Below are 20,541 nucleotides of genomic sequence, written 5' to 3' on the forward strand. Positions count from 1 at the left end.
AACTCAAAGAGCCATAAAATTCAAAACAGGAACTTTCGTGGTGGGCTTTTCATGTTTTAAAGAAGAATCATGAACATTACTAGTACTACTCTACTAATTTTCTTGTTGAATTTAAGAGTGGGCATTGGGTTTTGGAATCAAAGAGGTATAGTTAAGTGCAAGCATGCACATCCTCAATTGTTTAAATAAAGTATGTGTGGAAGTGAGCAGTGAGAAAAGAAAGACAAAAAATTATTCAACTATGTTAAACAAAACGGAAGATAATTATGAGAGAATAAAATGTTAGCCGGGGCAAAGTTTGTTGTCATCAACATAAATAATAAGGAATTTCTCATTAAACAGCAAAATGTAATTTGAATATTCTGTGGATTTCTATTTTGTTCAAAAAACATTATTGATTTTGGTAGTGGATTTGAGGCAAGATCATTAAACAGCAAAATGTAATTTGAATATTCTGTGGATTTCTATTTTGTTCAAAAAACATTATTGATTTTGGTAGTGGATTTGAGGCAAGATATAATAATACAAATTACGAAGGAACAAAAACAACACTAGAATAAAAATATACAAGATTAAGAGAGTGCACTGTGTACTATTAAAGCTAATGTTCATAAAGAAGTAAGGAGCATTGGTTGCTAGAGATTGAGGCTCTGCCAGAGGATGACTATCCATTTGTCCTAACCCAAACATGTCAACTATTCCTAAACATCTAAATGTCCTTCATCAGCTTTGCCACCACCTCTTTGTTACTTCCATTACCCTGCACATTGAAATTAAACTTTTACAATACAAGACCATATTAGTGGCAGAGAAAGGCTCTTTCTTCACGATTGTCTTGTTCTTATAAATCCAAGTATACCATAAAATAGAGAGAGAGAGAGAAAAAAAAAAAAAAACACACACACACACACAATGAGAAGTACTTTAAAATCCCCAAATCTCCCTCTCTTTGTCCATCTCTTCAACAATGCTTGAATCAAATAAGGCTAAATGAAATCAGTTCTAATGTACTGATCAAACCAAACCAGATTTCTCTAGATGAAAAGGAAAAAAAATAAAATATGATCTTTCAGTATCTTTGACTCAAAGAACTAAGTTATCGGATGCCTTCTCAATTCTGCCCTCACAATAAGAAAATTCAATTAAATTCTCCAAGGAACGATAATCATTTTACAAGGTAATTGTAACCTATATAACTGGTTCCAAAGCTCTGGGTCTTCACTTATGGTTGTGCCAATAAGATTAATAAAAGGACCTGTAAGCTACCGCACTGTTTTTTTTTTTTTAAATCACGTTTTATGTGGTTGTAATTTGAAGGGTTTATCGATAATTTTTTATTAAATATATATTAATAACAACATCATTTTAAGTTTTACTAAAATAATTTTAAAATAAATTAATCAAGAAATTTATTTATATATATATATATATATATATATATATATATATATATATATATATATGTAAGCCCAACTTGAATAAAAAAATAACAAATAAATAAATAATATATTGTGGACCTATATATATTATTACACGGAACCAAACCGAAACTGACCTATATATATTATTATAGGTAAAACACATTAAAAAGAATGTATGTTGCCTCAGTGGTAAGCATGTGTATTTTTCAAGCTCCTGTCTCTCAAGTTCAAACCTTCAAAACAGCTTTTTTTCTTTTTTCTTTTTTTAATTTCTATTATCAAACGATGTCGTTTTGATGGTCAAATAAAAAAAAAACAAAAAAAAAATGACATCGTTTTGAATTTATATGAAACTAAACCCTAAATCTAAAACCCTAGCATCTCTTTCTCATTCAGCCGCCCCGTCCTCTCTCTCTTTTTCCAAGTATCAATGGGCCAAAACCAATGTTCACAAATGGCTATAAAAAGCCCAATAGCAAAAAGTCTAGATAAGGAGGAAAGATAAATGGGTCAAAGCAAAACGGAATGGTTTGAACCAAATTCACATTTGTGAGACAAGATAGGATGCACATTAGCACATGTATGGTATAGATAACTCCATATGCCAAAGCTAGGTCTCTTGTCTAAAAGATACCAAGAGAATTGCATAATAGTACATATAAACTCAAATATGGGTACACTTCTAATCAACATGGAACTCCAAGAATTGGACACACCACAGGGGCTAACATGTAAAAATAACCAGATCTCCATTATCCATTTTTGCACCATCAATTTTGAGTTGCACAAGCAATTTTCACTTACTAATTGACAAATTGTTTGATTTAAATAAACATTTACAATTACAGTAATTTTGAAAAGATACATTCCCCTGTTTTATTGCAAATAGCTTAAGGGGAATCTAAGTACTAAAGTTCATCTAAATTCCCCCAAAACCTAATTACACCAAAAACCAACTTGGTGACTTGACCTAAACAATCATTATTAACTCACATTTTTGGGGGAACTTATAGATTAGTATTTTTCTAGGAACTTATAGATTTAAAGGTATACTTATAGTTACATATGCATGCATTAAAGTTCCAAAACATCATATTCATGAAAAACAAGTCCAAATGTACAAAATTTTTTGCAATTGTCAAAGTAACTAGATAAGTAAATAAAAATAGGACCCATGTAAGAATCAATAAAAACCTGACAAGTCTACTATTTTGAAAATTGTTGTGTCTGTAATATTAAATCATTAATCTTCATCAGTTAGATGCCCCTAACCAAACATGAAGCTTAAGACTATAACTATTCCCTCTTATTTAAAGGTTACACTAAATAGGAATGGGCTTTAACCTAACATAGAATGCAAGCAATAACAACCCACAGAGCCTAACACAAACCTTATCACCTATGCAAACAGCACTACACCTCTCTCTTTCTCTCTGTGTAAACTCTAATGGAATAAAAATAGCAATTGGGAAGAAGAAGTTGATGTCATCGGCGCCATGGAAGGGCGAAGAGGAAGCCCCGGAAGAGTTCCAAGACGCGAAGCTCAAAGTCACAAAGCAGCAGCCTGGAGCCGAGTCAGTGTTGCACGTGCCTCGCAAGAAGAAGGACAAGTCCAAACGCCACGACCATGACGATTACGATGATGATTCCCTCGTCGAGATTGACCCCCAGCTTCGCTACAGCTTTCAACGTAACTACCAGGTCTCTATTTTCTTGATTTTCATTTTTGTTTCTTGGTTTTTGGTTTTTTGCTTACCCAGTTGAGACAATTCTTAATTTCTTGCTTTAACTTTTGTTTCTTTGGTTGCCCAATTCTTAGTTTCTTGGTTACTTTCTTTAAAGTTTCTTTGGTTACCCAGTTGAGAAAATTCTGGATTACTTGGTTTAATTTGTGTATATTTGGTTACCCAATTCTTAGTTTCCTGATTACTTGCTATTGGTTGTTTAAAGTTCATGTCTTTGTCAATTGTCATTAGTAGTGTACCCTTTTGGAGTGTTGGGGATTCCTGGTTGTTCTCAATTGTGTTTAAATAGATTTGAGTTATGTGTTATATGAGAGATTGTTAATTTGTTTAAGGATAAATTGAGAATGTGAGCTCCTACCAGTTGGCCAATGTGTTGCAACTCTATGATATCTCTACTATAATAAAACAAATTAGAAATACAACTGGGGATAACCCATTGTAGTAGTGGTTGATAACTTCTACCCAGCAGAGAAAACTGAAAACAGAAGGAAAGAAAGAAGAAATTTTTATTCTTGTCTTGGATGAGAACTTTTGTCCAATATAGATTTCCAAGTTGATAGACCATGGCAGGTCATTTTGTTTCAAACAGTTAGAATAATGGTTAAATGATTAACTTCACTATTTTCTAACACTTTAAGCTTTTGGGACATCTGATAGTTTAGTATCAAAGTAGGTGGTCTTGAGTTTGGACCATATCTTTGCTCTACCCTCTCATTTTAGAAAAATGTTAAAAATCAAATCTTTTGGGCTTTACTTATTAAAGGGGAGTATAAACCCACCCGTGAGAGAAAGTGTTGTAATAATGGTTAAATGATTAAATCTACTATTTCTTAATAGTTTAAGCTTTTGTTATAAGTGGTAATGCAACTAACATGAGGTTGAAGCCTCTTATTATTGAGGCTTCATATAGTTGATTCTTAATATGGTTGAAGCCTCAGTTTTATGAAGTGAGGTTACATATTTGTGCTTTCTATGATGTAGATCACTGAAATTGATTGAGGTTTTTTTTTTTTGTGTGTGTGTGTGTGAGTGTGTGTGAACGCCATCAATATCCACATTGTTATTATGGGCAAGGGCATGTCTGTAGGATGTATATCAATTAATTGATATAGTCTTTATTGTCAAGTTCTGTTTTTCTGTTGATTGACACTTTTATAGCCTATCCATCACTCACTGCTTGGAATTATACAGTTTACATCTATGTTTGTTTGGCTCTCAATAATATTTTTACTCCTCTTTTCTTCTTCCATTTGCTTACTTTGTATAATTTTGCATCTAAATCCATTCGTAATTGAGTTTGTGATATGATACTTCTTTTGAGTTCTGTGTATGCAGTTTCTTCAACGAGTATTCAGCATTGACACCATTGTGAAACCTCTTCAACCCGCCATGGCCTACAATGTTTCCCGCAACTTGAACTTCTTCACGCACATTTTCACGCAGTTCTTTGGTGAGTTTTGATTTCTTTGTGCCATTTATGGGCGACAAAGAAGATGGGATATATTACAAATTTTATTGAACAAGATAATGATGTCACTCTTAATTACTTTTGAGGGTTCTTTTTCCTAGTCTTCCTTTTATAACTTCACTAGAAGTTACAATGGGCTTGACTCCTACATATTTTAGAAGGACTAAGAACTATATAAATTCAGGGAATGCAACTAGTTGGGAGAGATTTTCAATGTCCAATCATGTATTTTACATTGCAAAACTTTTAAACTTAGAATTGGTAGATATTTCACTTGATTCTATATTTTGGTTTGATCTTTCCAAACAATAGCTAACCTAGTCTCATGCTTATTAAAAAAAAAAAAAAATTTTGTCATGTGATCAAACCTTTGGCTTGTTTCCCTTCCATTAATGCATTGATGATTGTTACAAAATAGCTGATTTTTGATGTGTAATGTAGTTTATTCGATTTATTGTATTGTAGATCCAGAAGGTATAGCAAATGCCCACAAATCATTAGGGATAGGACAGGAAGAGAAAGCTCGCTGCGTTCGTTGAAAAAGAGAGAAAAAAAAAAGGGAAAATGAAGGAGGGGTTGGGGGGGTGGGGGGTTGGATTTAAAGGCAGTTGAAGACCTATTGCTAATTTTAGATGTAACTGTTTAAAATTATTTTTAATATCTGAAGATTTCTTTTTTGGAGAATCTATAATATCTGAAGATTGAAAATGTAATCTAAAAATTCAGTGGGAACCTTTTCATAAAAATTTTTGACTTTGCAAATGGACTTGCATCATGAGCTATATGAGAGTTTCAATGATGATATTTATTGAACAAAAAAACAAGTACTAATGAGATTTCTCATTAGTAAATCGTACTAATTTAATATGTTTTGCCTAACCTTGAATGAAATCAAATGCTCAGTAAATTTTTTTTTTTTTTTGGCGCTTCAAAGACTAGATGATTCTGCTCTAGATCCTTTTAAATTGGAAATCAATTAGGCAAATTTCAACCTTGCATTAAAAAACAAAAAGTATGCTATTCTAAACTTCATTTATCTTCTTATCATTACCCTCTAGCCAATTTGAGCCAAGTCATGTTAAAAATTATTTAATGTGACTTTGGCCGAAGCCAAAATTTTCTGTTAAAAAATTATTTAATGTGACCCAAAAGACACAGATGAAATATTTTGGATTATCGTGGGGAAAAATAAAAACAATCGAAGTATATAACAACCTTTACATAAGGAAGAGAAATTTCAATTTCTGTATTTGATAGAAGTTTAACAGAACAATCCATTTGAAGGGCACAAAAAAAGAAAAAGCATGTTAATCGGTCAGAGCCATTAGATGGTTAATTCAATTGCTCTTATTTGAATCTAAAAGGAGAGTTGAATATAATTTTCACGTTAAGTACATGAATCTCTTATATGATGTCTTACAATGTTCATGATTGCATTTAGTTGCATGCCATAGCTTAAATTAGTCCAGAAAAGGTGTTAATTTAACTTATTTCTTTTGGTCTTCTTTTTTCTTTTTGGGTATGGTTTATTAATACAATAATGTCTGAAGCGTTGGCCGGTAGTAGAGTCCAAAAATGTTCAAAAGAATTTGAAGCAAGGCCCCAACATCTGTAGCAACTCTCTTATGCACAAAATATACAACCACTAGCGTTCTCCAACTTCCATGCACTTGTGGTCTTCAATCAGCACAGCAAGTTGCCAAGGAAACCTTCTTCTCAAAAATAGGTCATCCACTCATAGAAATTATGGAAACAAGTCTACAAAAACCAAGCTGTATAGCCTTAGTTAATGCTTTCCGAACAGTGGCATCTAGCTGCATGCCATTTGATTGCATATGGAAGAACTGCAACAGCCTGCCGAAAATTGATTTGGCTACAAAGCCAAAATCATCCCATTCACACTATCTCTACTAGTGTCCCTAAATTGTCAGCAACTCCTACAACCCTCCACAACCTGAAACACCTGCCTTGGTACTTTCCTGCAGTTACTCTGATCTGCTTGTTGTGCATTAAAGACTTGTGCAGACCTGCAAAACAAAGCATTAGCACTTCTTTTGAAGCTATTTTGCACCCTTAAACATCATAATATATTCCTGTTTTTGAAAATTTGGATCCTCCATCCACTGAGGCAACCACTGCTTCAAAGAGCAGGGAGAAACGAACTCAGTTCTAAGGCTCAAATCTATCCAAAAAATACAGCCCAACCAAGATTGCATTTCAAGAATAAATGAACCAAGTTTTCCTCTTCCTCATACAATTACTATCACTCACTATGTTTCATTTCACTATTCTGTTTTAATCAGTAAGTCCTCATGCCAAACTTCCACATAACAATTATTAACTTCAAAGGAAGCTTCAATTCCCACAGACGTCTCCATCTATGAGCTATGGCCCTCCAATGAGAATCCATTACCTGAATTCCCCCCTACTTTCAAAAGTAGCTTAATTTTGATATCACCATGTGTTACATTGAGGCGATATTTGTTTATTAGTAGCTCCTCACCTTGAGATAGGGGTGGCTAAAATTTGAGCAGCCACTTCACTACTTCAGGAGAGTATAGCTCCCTAACCAGGTCCTGTGTTCCAAGTCAAAGTGTAAATTCTTGTGTTGACCTTGCATTGACCCATTTTTCAAAAAGATTAACTAATGGGGCAAAACTATTTTCAAACATGTGAGAGAGTGAGATACATGCATGAGTAGATTCTAATGAATCAAAATCCTCTGCTGGTGGTGGTGGTAAAGGGATGAATATGCTTTATCATGCTTTTATGACAACTTTTTTTTTTTTTTTTTTTGAGATTAGTACTGTAGTGTAAATTTGATAACAATTACTCCTACACATTTTGTGTAATTTCCTAGTGCCCAGCTATATGAAGTCCTACTAATATTACTTTTTTTGAAAAGCTATAAACTTATTTTTATTCGTATGGCTTTCTTTCTATCTATTAACAATCAAGGTTCCACCATGATGTATCACGTACAAATGCTTTAGTGGAATTTAGAAAGTTTATGACTAATACATCCACTAATTAATTTAGTATTAGCAGTGTAAAGTAGCTGAAGAAAGTGTTCAAGTAGGTCATATTACATTAGTTTTCTTTTACATTTATATGAGGTAAAAAGTAGAAATGTCACCAGATAGGATTATACATAATTGCATTGTTTGTCAATTTTTGATCTTTTTGAGTGATGTTGCCATTAATCTTTGCCCTTTTGTACAAAGTTCAGACCTTTCACTATGACAAAATGTATGATGAAGATGCTAAGAGAAACTGTGAGCTAATTTTTATCTGCTTTAAATGCAAGCCTGCAAGGCAATGCTTCTTCCTTAGCTAGATTAGTTTATAATCTAGTAATTTTCTATTTTGCTATAGATAACTCTTGAGTTGCAACTTGCAACTATACGAACACAAGATCCTTAGTTCAATCCTGTCTCCACTCTTTGATAAATTACTAATTAAGTAATTATTATGTTTTTAGGTGAATATGTAATTTACCACGGTATAAGAGCATGAGATCCTTAGTTCAATCCTATCTCCACTCTATCTTTAATTTAAAATGTTAAAAAACCCCACAAGTTGGGCCCTACCTTTTAGGAAGAGGTTTAGGTTCACATGTGAGGGGAAGTGTTAAAATTATAGTTAAATGATTAAATTCACAATTTCCTAACAGCTTAAACTTTTGGGTGAATCAGTAATTTACCAATGTTATCCAAATTTGGCTAGCCTTGTTGATTGACGTTCCAAGCCAACTCTCAGGCTCATGAGCCTTGTGATTACCTGTTGGTATAAAATTTGGGGGGTAGAAAATACCATTTGAGCTACCCAGCTCATTGGCAATTTTGACTATCTATTAACATGTGGAGAATATCAACTAAACATGAACAGTTTTTGCTGAAAGTAACTCTAAAGTCCCACCATTGAAACAAATTGGCTATATATTATCCAGACTGCTAAAGTTAACTCTCTAGTTATAGAGTTACAAGCCCAAAAAATGTTCATAAAAGAGTTAGAAGCAAGAGTAACCTGGCCTTTAGCCTCATTAGTGACTCCCATGCACAGCCAATGTACAACACTGGCGTTCTCCAACTCCCTTGCACTCGTGTTCTTCAGTCAGCGCAGCAAGTTGCCAAGGAACCTTCTTCTTTTCCAAACACAGGTCCTCCAATCTTCCACTAACCAAAACAAGCCTGGAAAAAATGCTTCTCAAACGGTAAGCTTCCACCCATTTGCATACGGCATTACTGGAACAGCCAAAAAATTATCTGCCAGCACATGATTTAGCTACATAGGCAAAACAAACCCATTTACACCTACTCTGCCAGTGCCCTTCAACTGTCAGCAACACTTGCCCTGGTACACTCTAGTAGCTACTCTAATCAACATGTTGCGCATCATAGGCTTGTGCATACCTACAAAACTAAACTTTACTGAGCATTAGCACATCAGAAGTACACTGTTTTGCACCCTCGTCCCTCAAACATCATTGTGTTGAGGATATACAGCCCAAGCAAGACTGTGCTTTAGGAATAAATGATCCAAGTTCTCTTCCTCATTGCATAAGACACTTGGTTTCACTCACTATGTTGTGTTGTATGAGGCCATAGCAGCTTATCAGTAACTCAACAGCTTGAGATAGAGATAGCTAAAATTTGAGCAGCCACTTCTGGAGAGTACAGCTCTCTAATCAGGTCCTGTTTTCAAGCCAAAGTGTAAAGATAAGTTTAAAGACCTATTAATAGTAGTAGCTTATTTTGACTTAATTGAGGGATTACTAAAGTATGGGTTTTATAACCTAGCAAAATAATATTTTTTGTATTATTGAAAAAGATTGACACACACATACATGACTAAACTTATATTCTGGACAAAACACATCAAAATAAAACTGTAGGATCTTTCCACTACAAAATACAATACATCAGGCTAAAAAGACAACCAAGCAGAAAAATATGAAAACTTATATTCTGAATGTAACGAATCAAAATAATGATAACAATTAGAGCAGGGCTTATCAATCAAAGCAGGATACCTTCTCTATTTTTCAACCTTTTCTGCACAGTTGCTTGCCTGATTGAATATGCACCAGAGAATTAGGTTAGTAATTTATGGCTAAGTTTGTTGTATGCTCAGGTTTAATTTCTGTTATCCTTTGATTCTAATTCTAGTTGAGTCACTTTGATAGGGTAGCCAAGCTAAGTTACCTATGGAGATAAGTCTTTTGGTTTGTTTTATCCTGTGAAATGAGCATGAACAGTTTTGCCCTGCTCGTGATCTAATATGGATAAGTACAAATTTCAGTCAATAAAAGTTAGAAAACTTCAAGAACATCAAGAGGAAATAGCACAAAATTTATTTGGTAAAAGCTTTAAACAATTAAAGAGTACTACGTATAGAAAGAGTTTTAAACTATTACTATTAAAAAGTAACGGGGCATTTACATGTGGTAGTACCTGTCTACTAAATTATATATATAAGAAAGCACAATAGAAAAAAGATATGTCACAGGGCACCTATTAAACTCCTAAATCTCTGAAGTAAAAGAGGAAGGAGAAGAAAGAATGAACGAAAGAAATATCTAAATAAGAAATCAAAGGAAGAAAGATATGACATTTTAAAAAAGAAATTTGAAAGTTCAGTTAGTGTAAAAACACCCTTGAACGTTTAGACCCCCAATTTACAAATTAACCAATTCAAGTTTTATGTCAAACAACTAGTGTGCAGAAAATGAACAAAAGCTATAAAACAGAATTGGAAAACAATCTAAGCCAAATTAAAATCACAACCCACAGCAGATAATAAAAGGCAAAGATAAAAGGAAAGGAAGATGCAAACACAAGGACAACACGCGATGTGTTATCGAAGAGGAAACCGAAGCCCTCGGTGTAAAACCTCTCCGCCACCCTCCAAGCGGTAAGTAATCCACTAGAAAATGTAGTTGGGATACATGGACAGCAATAGACCCTACAAGCCTAATCTACCCAGTGCACCTAAGCCCTCTAAGGTTCTTGCTCCAACGAGGTTGCGCCGAACCTATTTCTTTTCTAACTTCCCGGATTCCGCTATTTGACCATAGCATCAACCAATGTAAATTGGTTCCTTCCTAACTGCTTCCTAGAACACCAAATAGCCCTCTCACAGTAATGGATATGGTGAGAAAACGTTTTGGTAAAATGCCTCTCAAGGGTTTAACAATGGAGAGGAAGAGAGTTGAGAAATTTGAAGAGACTCTTATGTAAAGATTGTAGATGAATCAATCTTGTTTTACTCTAGGGTTTCTCTCTCAAAATTCTCTCTAGAAGCTCTCATTCTTTTGCGGGTATGAGGGGTATTTATACTGGGGTGAGAAAAGAATGTGAAACGTCAGGTTTTTCAGAACAGGGGTGGCTCGCAGCTTGAACTTGCGGCTTGACTAAGTCGCGAGGTCTAGCCGCGCGATAACAGAACGGCCAGTTGTTCTATTTTGTCTTGTAGTGCTCCAGCTAGCATGACGCTTCAACTTCTGGCATGCTTGGCACGTGTGCTGCTTCTGGCGACTTGCAGCCGCGAGACTCTGTTTTCTTGCACACTCTTGAGCATTCAATCACTCTATCTCACTCACTACCCTTACAACAAACCCACCTAAATATAGGGTTACTAATTGCTGAAATACAAGCAAATTTGGCACGGAATAAAGCCAACAAGATGGTTGATTAAATTTAACCTTACAATCTCCCCCTTTGGCTATTCCGTGACAAAACCCTAAAACAGACTCTAGACTTAACATGTGAGTTGGGAACAGTTGAGCAAAACTCACTCACACCTAATTCTAGAAACTGTGAGGCACTTAAATCATATGAGCATGAAACTGCTGAAACACAACAATACACCATGATCATTGTATGCAGAAAACATGAAATGCATATGAAACAGGCATAAGGTGATCAAGCAAGGATGAAGTTAAGAAACAAACCATGGCTTGATCAAACAAATAATTACTACAAGGTAGTGATCACAATGCTCATTCACACTTGGAATGAACACTTGAACATACAAGCAAACAAGAACAATGCAAGTTACTTGTATGCCTAACACTCAACCAATGCATAATACACTAAGTATATGCATCTAGGAACAATCCTACAAGGGCACAAGAGTGACAGTACTTAACCAGAAAATGCATGACATTTGGATAGAAGTACTGAATATTTTCAAGCAAACTACCCACTCTATCAGTTTGAGGATCAGACTGTGCTTGCGGAATGCTATTTTGTGAAACTTCAGGGATGACACGCGAAGTAGGTGTGGTATGTACAGGTGTCTCTGACTCAGGAGCAGATGGAGTAATCAGAGAGATGTGTGCACTCTTTGGTGTTCTAGAGGAATGACTTCTGCTGGCTTGTAGAGTGAACATGGAAATTGGACACAAACGAGTCAACATTTTTCCATCTGAGAGAGGAACAATGCCTTCACGAAGAATGAACTTCATGATGAGACTACAAAATGGAATACATCCTCGAGCTGTAGATCGAGCCACGGTCTTCCTCATGGTTTGAAAGATGTGGGCACAGATATCAATGGGGGCTCCTGTAATAAGATCACAAAGGAATTGAGCTCTTCCAAGATTTATGAAGGTAGTGTTGGATAGTAGGTAGAGATTAGAGAACATGATCAACTTTAGTGTGGTCAGCTTTGGTGCAAACTTTGCGGTGCTTATGGATGTGCCTATACTGGATACTTCATGATCAAATCCTAGAACTTGTAGAATGTCTTGAGTCTCTGGAGTTCAATCATCGTACGGAGTTAGATCCACATTCTGAGGTCTAGTGATGCGGAGAATATCGGCTATGGAGTTTGAGGAGATGGCAAACTCCTTTCCTCTAACCAAGCAAATTAGTTCAACTCCAAAATCACTTGTATTAGAGTAGCATTCCTTAACCAGTTCATCCATTGGATAGACAAAATTCCGAAATAAGTTTGCCCAATCTCGTGGCTCAAAGATTCGAGGGATAAAAGTGGTCCCTAAGGTGTCAAACTCAACCACCCGTTCCACTATAGGAGATGCCTTGTCAAAAATGTTTGAGTAGATGTGTGAGGTAAGTGGGGTTCTAAACCTCTCCAAATTGGAGTCTTGAGATGACTGAAATGAGAGTCGAGTCCTTTTAGCAACTGGAGTTGATAAATCATTAGTAACAATGTCTTTGCCCTTAGAGGATCGATGAGACACCTGCAAGAGAATAGGCACATAGCAAAGAACCAAAAACAGCACCACAAAGGACAGATATCAACTTGATTAGATTCAGAAATGAATGTAAACCATAGAAATCACACACAATTTCAAACATAAGTCATGACAATATAGAATGAGACAAGAGCAACACAATGGTGAAAGTGCAATAGAGCACAAAGTAAGACAAACTTAAAGATAACTGTCAATAAGACAATCTACCATAAGTCTGAAATGCACAATGAAAACCACATACAACCAAAAAAAATGGCAGTGGGACATATCAAATAGAAAATTGAATGTATTAAAGTAATACACTTAAGACAGAAGCACACACATGTAATGACAACAAAAACACAATGATACAAGATAGGTAATCCAAAACCACAGACACAACTAAACTTTCATACACACAAACGGAGTAAAAACCAGAAAAACACCAAACCCATTTCCCAAAAGAGTATAAACACCAACAAATGCCAAAGCACAGAACAAAGATAAGAACATTGTGACCAACAAAACGACACCAGATGAAATCAGCATCAAACACAATCCACCATACCCAGCACACAAAGAGTAAAACGTTTTAAAACAATATGACAAAAATAACAACCCAAACAGCAAGAAAGTAACACACAAAACATAACATATGAAGTGAGGAAGAGAAGACCCATACCTTTTCTTGATGATTTTGAGAAGAAATGAAGCAACAATGGAGTTCAAAATGGGTTACACGGAGCGTTTGGGAAGGAGACAGTTGAGAGAGAAGATGAACAGTCACAAAAAGTTCGAGGAAAAACTGAAAAAGAATTTAAAAACTGCCATCACTGTGCAAAACACACGTTTTTCACGGCTGAGGTAAGTCGCCAGATCCACCCGCCAAAACACTTCAAGACAAAATTTTTGAAAGATTTTCTAAGTGTTTTTCGCGACTGGAAGTTTCACTCGCGAGTTAGTCGCGAGCTAAGCCGTGAAAATCTCTGTGTACTCCTCATGACTGGACCTTCCACTCGCGACCAAGTCGCCAAAATTGACCCGCGAGCTCGCAACTGTGGCGTGCGACTTGACTTACCCGGACTGAGTCACCAAAACAGGGCAAAAAAGTTTTTTTTTTTTTTTTTTTTGAAATTTTCAGTTTTTGAAGAACAAAATATTTTCCAAAAACACCTAAAACACTCAAAAATCCTTTTGTGCTTGAATCAACAAAGATTGAGCATGTGAAAACACATTTCATCAAGTATAATCACACAAATGAATATGTCATTTATTGAACATAAACTTGTGTGTTGTGTGTGGATATCAACAATGAGATAGTCCATAGTCTAATGTAAAGTTTCAATGATCAATTCAACCAAGACATACACAATTAGCACTAGATCATGTGACCCATCTCAATTATAGAAGTATGCATATATGACCTCTCACAAAACTTGATAACATAACTTGGAGCTTTACATTTGACTCCACATTCAATCATAAAATTTGATCTTTTTGGTCCTTTTAAGACAATCGCTTCTCATTGTGAGAGTGATATTTGATATTTCACCTTAATGAGATAGCCTTTGGCTTTTTGAATAATCATTCACATAAATTTTTTTTGGTCGCTTTCCCTTTTTCCTAGTCAAATACTAGTATGTGCGACAGGCTTTTGCAGTTTAATATCTCTTTTCATTTGGAGATTTACATTTGGTGAGCTCTTTTTAGCAAGAAAAAAAATAAAGAGTGGGAAGATATATAGGCACAAGTCTATACAAGTCTCAAGATCAACATAACCATTCACTAATCATTCATGATAAATTTGAAGATCTATTTACAACAGTCACATAGATTTCAAGATTTCTTCCACCGTGATAAGAGTGCAAAAAAACAAGCTACGCTCGAAAATACACAAAACCATCAGCACAAAGGTACAAGGCAAAACAAGTTTTTGAGACAAAACTCAACAATGTCAATCAAACTTTTTGATTTTCCATTTTTTATGTGGTTTTTGGATTTTTAACACATAAGAAGAAAAAGATTGATAAAAAAAACAAAAATGAACAAAAGTATGCACAAATAGACAAACAAACAACCACCAACATAATCAATAAGCAAACAATCAAACACCGTCACAAAGCATAGGAAGTTTTGATACATGGACATGTTGTAATGCTTATGCATGAGTACCCTTTTTCACCCACACGTCACTTGCATTTGGGGTGATTTCCTTATAGGATTGGGTATGGGAGTTAGGGCTTTCAAACCTTCGTGTGAAGCTTTCCAAGCAGTTGGTGAATGCACCAATCATCTTCATCACGTTCATCATTCTGGGATCACTGTTTTGATCTTTTAATGGCTCACCAGCCCAATTTCTCCTATCATTTCTAGGTTTTCGTGACCTTTGAGGAGTTGCACTATTCATTGCTCTCAGCTTTTGACAATTTGGTCGAGTATGCCCTTGAAGTTCGCAGTGATGACACACATAGTTTGATCTAAGACCCCTTTGTGGTCATGGACGAGACTTGGCTCGGGATTCAGATCCGCCCACAGATTGATTACGGGGATTCAACAACCGTTCGTTCTCCACGTTCCTCTTCTCCTCTATCTTGGGCTTCTTAGCAGTAGGGCCAACTTCAACTGGCTCTTTGTGATATTTCCAAACGAGCTACTCCCTCCAGTATATCCCAACCCGGATTTGTCTGAAAAATGCTTTTGAGATGAAATAACATCATTTAGCTTCTTTGTGGAGACCCTCTCTATCTTGACATTTGCTTGTACAACCTCTTGCTCAAGAAATCTCACTTTTGTGTAGGCTTCTGACAGCTCACCATTCAGTGTTTTTATCTCACACTTGGCCTCCTTATAGAGAATTAGGAGACTTTTATAGTCCTCCTCTGCCTTCTTCATCTTTCTCATAGCTGCCTTTGCCACCCTTGTGTACTCACCCGACCTCTCCAGGAGTGAGTTATAATTGTCTTGAATATTGGCTGTGTTTTCATCTTCTTCTGCATCTAATTCCTCAATAGCTCTAAATGATTCTTCATCACTATGTACTCCAAGCTCTTGTACAAGCAGATTCAACTCGTCTGAAGACTCAACATGGGCAATAGTCATAAAAGCTGAATAATTCCCTTCTCCGTCATAGCTTTCCTCAGAATCTGGGTTGGATGAATCCGAGTCACTCAATGTCGTGGCATACACTTTGCCTTTTAATTTTAAATAATTCGGACATTCTTTCTTAAAGTGTTCATGCCCGTTGCATTCGAAACAAGTGACACCTTGTGTAGATTGGGATTCTTTTCCATCTTTCTTTTTAAATTCCCTTTTCTCCCTTCCTGAACTTTGGAATTTTCATCTATCACCAAATTTGCCATTATTCTTGAATTTCAAGAATTTTCAGAAATTTTTTACAAGGTATGCAACATCTTTATCAACCACATCTTCTTCCGATGAGTCATGGTCTTCCACCTTCTCATTAATGGTCTTAAGCGCAAGAGATTTGCTTTTCTGTTGATTTGGCAATGACATTTCATAAGTTTGAAGAGAACCAATCAACTCTTGGACTTTGATGTCATCAAGGTCCTTACTCTCTTCAATCGCTATCACTTTGGCACGAAAACTTTTTGGCAATGATCGAAGGATCTTCCTTACAATTTTAGAATCCTCCGTTTTCTCTCCTAGATTGAACTTGCTTACAATCATCTCATTCAGCTTGCTATAGAAAGAGTCAAAGGACTCATCCTCACTCATTTTTAGCCCCTCAAACCGAGTGGTTAGCATCTGCAGCTTGGTATCTTTTACTTTCTTAGTGCCTTCGTAAGTGGTCTCCAATATCTCCCACGCTTCTTTGGCAACGGTAATGTGAGAGATCCTGTGAAATTCATCTAGAGACACACCACAGAAAATAGCATTGAGTGCTTTATTATTAGCATTAGATGCGGCGATTGCTGCCTTATCCCATGTGGATTTGGCTACCTCAAGTCTGGTCCAACCTATCTCAACAGCATCCCAAACTGATTCATCAATGGAACATAGAAATGCTCTCATGCGAAGCTTCCAAAAAGCATAATTACTACCATCAAAATATGGAGGTGCATTTAGGGATTGAGATCGATCCATCTCAATAGGGAGTCAAGGATCACACTATGGTAATGAAACCACTAAAAGTGTACCCGCTCTGATACCAATTGAAAGTTCAATTAGTGTGAAAACACCCTTGAACGTTTAGACCCCCAATTTACAAATTAACCAATTCAAACTTTATGTCAAACAACTAATGTGCGGAAAATGAACAAAAACTATAAAACAAAATTGGAAAACAATCTAAGCCAAATTAAAATCACAACCCACAGCAAATAATAAAAGGCAAAGATAAAAGGGAAGGAAGATGCAAACATAAGGACAACATGCGATGTGTTATCGAAGAGGAAACCGAAGCCCTCGGCGTAAAACCTCTCCGCCGCCCTCCAAGCGATAAGTAATCCACTAGAAAATGTAGTTGGGATACATGGACAGCAATAGACCCTCCAAGCCTAATCTACCCAATGCACCTAAACCCTCCAAGCTTCTTGCTCCAACGAGGTTGCGTCGAACCTATTTCTTTTCTAGCTTCCCGGATTCCGTTATTTGACCATAGCATCAACCAATGTAAATTGGTTCCTTCCTAACTACTTCCCAGAACACCAAACAGCCCTCTCACAGTAATGGATATGATGAGAAAAGGTTTTGGTAAAATGCCTCTCAAGGGTTTAACAATGGAGAGGAAGAGAGTTGAGGAATTTGAAGAGACTCTTATGTAAAGATTGTAGATGAATAAATCTTGTTTTACTCTAGGGTTTCTCTCTCAAAATTCTCTCTGGAAGCTCTCATTCTTTTGTGGGTATGAGGGGTATTTATACTTAGGTGAGAAAAGAATGTGAAACGTCAGGTTTTTCAAAACAGGGGTGGCTCGCGGCTTGAACTCGCGACTTGACTGAGTCACGAGGTCCAGCCGCGCAATAACAGAACGGCCAATTGTCCTATTTTGTCTTGTAGTGCTCCAGCTAGCATGACACTTCAACTTCTGGCATGCTTGGCACGTGTGTTGCTTCTGGCGGCTTGCAGGGCAAGCCACCCACGAGATCAAGCCGCGAGACTCTGTTTTCTTGCACACTCTTGAGCATTCAATCACTCTATCTCACTCACTATCCTTACAACAAACCCACCTAAATACAGTGTTACTAATTGCTGAAATACAAGCAAATTTGGCACAGAATAAAGCCAACAAGATGGTTGATTAAATTCAACCTTACAAAATTCAAATATTATAAAGGTCTCACCAATTCTTCTTCACAAGCATTACATGGGAAGATGAAGTCTTTGATGATTTCCCAACATTGAATAAAGGCATCAGATGGCTAAGGTCATTTAGTAATGGATCCAAACATGCTTCTCTTATGGTAAATCATAGATCTGACAAGACAGGTCTAACAATTGAGTCATATGCAATCATTCACAACATTTTTTTGGTGAGACATAAAATTGGACTAAATGCTTTTAACTTTGAAGATTGTCTCCCATGAGAGCTTCTCAATTAGTTGGTGATGGCAAATCTATTAACATATAGGTACAAGCTTAGGTTGCTAATGCTGATAGTTTAAGCAGTTCACCAAGAATATTACTGCTACTGATGCAGACCTTTCTTTGTTGATCAATTGTCAACAACATGACAATATTTGGATATATCAAGAACATGGTAATGACTTGGCCATTGAAGAAATTTTGCCTATCAAAATTAAATCCCCATTAAGGTAAGTTATGATCAAGCTCCTCATGGTTGAAAATTTTGAACCATCACTAACCATGATTTGATTCTAAAGATTGTTGCATTATGAGAATTTTCTTTGGTTGAAGGTTAGTACACAACTTTAGAGAACTTTCAACTAGGGAGGAAGCTAGATGCTACCCCTAGCTAGACTAATCATTCTGACTGCAATCTATGCATGACTTCACATATATAATATGTAATGAGATAAAAAATAATTTTGATTGTAATGTTTGCAGTGGCATGCATATATTGTTTTTGCACCTTGAAAAATTTTAAAACAATGACGAGAGAAATTAAAAAGCATACAACGGATTGCACTTATCTTTTTGTCTCTTGGCCATGTGACAAATTCACCTTATGAAATGGTCCAATGATCCAACATCAAGGGGGCAACCATCACAAAACAAGTAACACAATCACTAAACCAAGATGACCCTAATCATTTTTTATTTCATAAGACTATTTTTTATATGCGTATCAAATTAGCTAGGAGTATTGCTTTGTGTTTTTTGATTAAGGAAACAAACCAGAAGGGAGTTTGAATAAGTGCTAATGATTAACTAAGGTATAGCGAGCAAGAAACTTTTTTGAAGTTAAAATAAACCTAAAAGAGTACAAGTATATGCCAAAGGAAAGGGAAGGCGATGATGCATCAACCAACAAAACTCAAATTAAGAAGGATGGTGACTTACAGGTGATAGAGAGAAAAACGTTGATCAACCTTTTGGGTCACTTCACAGAATTCCTTCCAATGAAAAAATCTCAGGTCACTAATCACTCACTTGACTCCTCACAAGCAACTATGAACATGCATATTCTCTATTTTTAAAAAAGAAATTGGATCCCCTCTATTTCATCCCCTACCCTTGTAGCTCTCCTCCAACAAGATTGGTTGCGGTTGAACCATGTCTAAAGGTCTGGATGCTTTTCTTGCTGCTGTTGAGGCTTTTCTTTGTTTTTTGAACTATTAGTTACCTTGCACATTGAAATCAAACAAACTTTTAAAAAACATGGCCACATTAGTGGCAGAGAAAGGCTCTTTCTTCACGGTTGCCTTGTTCCTATAAGTCCAAATAGACCATAAGATAGAGAAAAAAGACAACAAGAGGTACTTTAAGTTCTCTAAACTACCCTAATTTCTCTTCATCCATGCCTAAATCAAGTAAGGTTGAATGAAATTAGTTCTAATGGACAAATCAAACCAAACCAGATTTCTCTAGATGACAAGGGAAAAAAATTAAGGTCTAAGGTTTTTGCATCTTTGACACATAGGAAAAAAGTCCTCACAAGTCTTCTCAATTCTGCCCTCACAAGAAGAAAATTCAATAAAATCCTCCAAAGAATGACAATAATTTTAGAAGGTGATTGTAACCTACAAAATGGCTCCAATGCTCGACGTCTTCACTTATGGTTGTGCTAGTGAGATCAAAAATGGACCTGTCGGCTTGGTTTCTACAATTTCTGCTAAGCAACAGCCATTATCCTTTTAAACCAAATAAGCACCAGATTTAAAATGAGACCTTATGAGCTTGTTAGCAACACAAACATGAATTTGTAAAATTCTCTCAGAATCATTTTGGCTATAGAGTTTTCAAACGAATCCAGAATTCCACTCGGGCTAAAAGTATCTTTGACTAGCATATCTACCACAACATTTACAGAAACTAAATAGTTTCATAGGATACCCCTTTATTGACATGCAAAAAAATTGGAACCATATGTATATACTAGGATGTCTATAAAGGTATATTATCAATTTACTATGAGATGTAATAAATCAGGCTAAAATGGCAAAACAATGACAAAAATGTGACAAAACTTAAATTATAGATGTAATGCATCAAAACGACAATAACAAGTAAAGTGGGGTTTACAAATCTAAGCATACTACCTTCTCCCATTTTTAATCTTGTCAA

At 35.9% G+C, this 20,541-nt stretch overlaps 1 protein-coding gene and 1 long non-coding RNA gene across 11 annotated transcripts; one reads left to right on the forward strand and one right to left on the reverse strand.

Annotated features, from left to right (window-relative positions):
- Positions 1-2,822: 2,822 nt before the first annotated feature.
- On the forward strand, positions 2,823-5,177 carry LOC126699816 (uncharacterized). Its single transcript, XM_050397793.1, has 3 exons — positions 2,823-3,122; positions 4,502-4,616; positions 5,100-5,177. Exons 1-3 carry the CDS (start codon positions 2,823-2,825, stop codon positions 5,171-5,173), a joined length of 489 nt encoding a protein of 162 aa, XP_050253750.1. The 3' UTR covers positions 5,174-5,177.
- Positions 5,178-5,958: 781 nt separating this feature from the next.
- LOC126700450 (uncharacterized) lies at positions 5,959-20,533 on the reverse strand. Of its 10 annotated transcripts, none has more exons than XR_007647150.1 (7): positions 20,517-20,531; positions 9,839-9,909; positions 9,667-9,704; positions 9,217-9,328; positions 8,948-9,046; positions 8,661-8,824; positions 5,959-6,661 (listed from the first exon to the last, which is right to left on the reverse strand). It is a non-coding gene; the product is annotated as an uncharacterized LOC126700450 (long non-coding RNA). The 10 variants fall into 10 exon arrangements; XR_007647146.1 differs by lacking the exon at positions 20,517-20,531 and adding an exon at positions 18,138-18,271; XR_007647147.1 differs by having other exon boundaries at positions 9,667-9,909; positions 20,517-20,533.
- Positions 20,534-20,541: the final 8 nt, after the last annotated feature.

This window comes from Quercus robur, chromosome 9 (assembly GCF_932294415.1).
Source record: "Quercus robur chromosome 9, dhQueRobu3.1, whole genome shotgun sequence".
Lineage (NCBI taxonomy): Eukaryota > Viridiplantae > Streptophyta > Magnoliopsida > Fagales > Fagaceae > Quercus > Quercus robur.

Bases quoted from the DNA above. Each gene is read 5' to 3' on its own strand.
- LOC126699816 (XM_050397793.1), top strand. From the start codon at position 2,823: ATGCAAACAGCACTACACCTCTCTCTTTCTCTCTGTGTAAACTCTAAT. The intron at 3,123-4,501 runs GTCTCTATTTTC...CTGTGTATGCAG, and splicing joins GCTTTCAACGTAACTACCAG to TTTCTTCAACGAGTATTCAG. The intron at 4,617-5,099 runs GTGAGTTTTGAT...ATTGTATTGTAG, and splicing joins CATTTTCACGCAGTTCTTTG to ATCCAGAAGGTATAGCAAAT.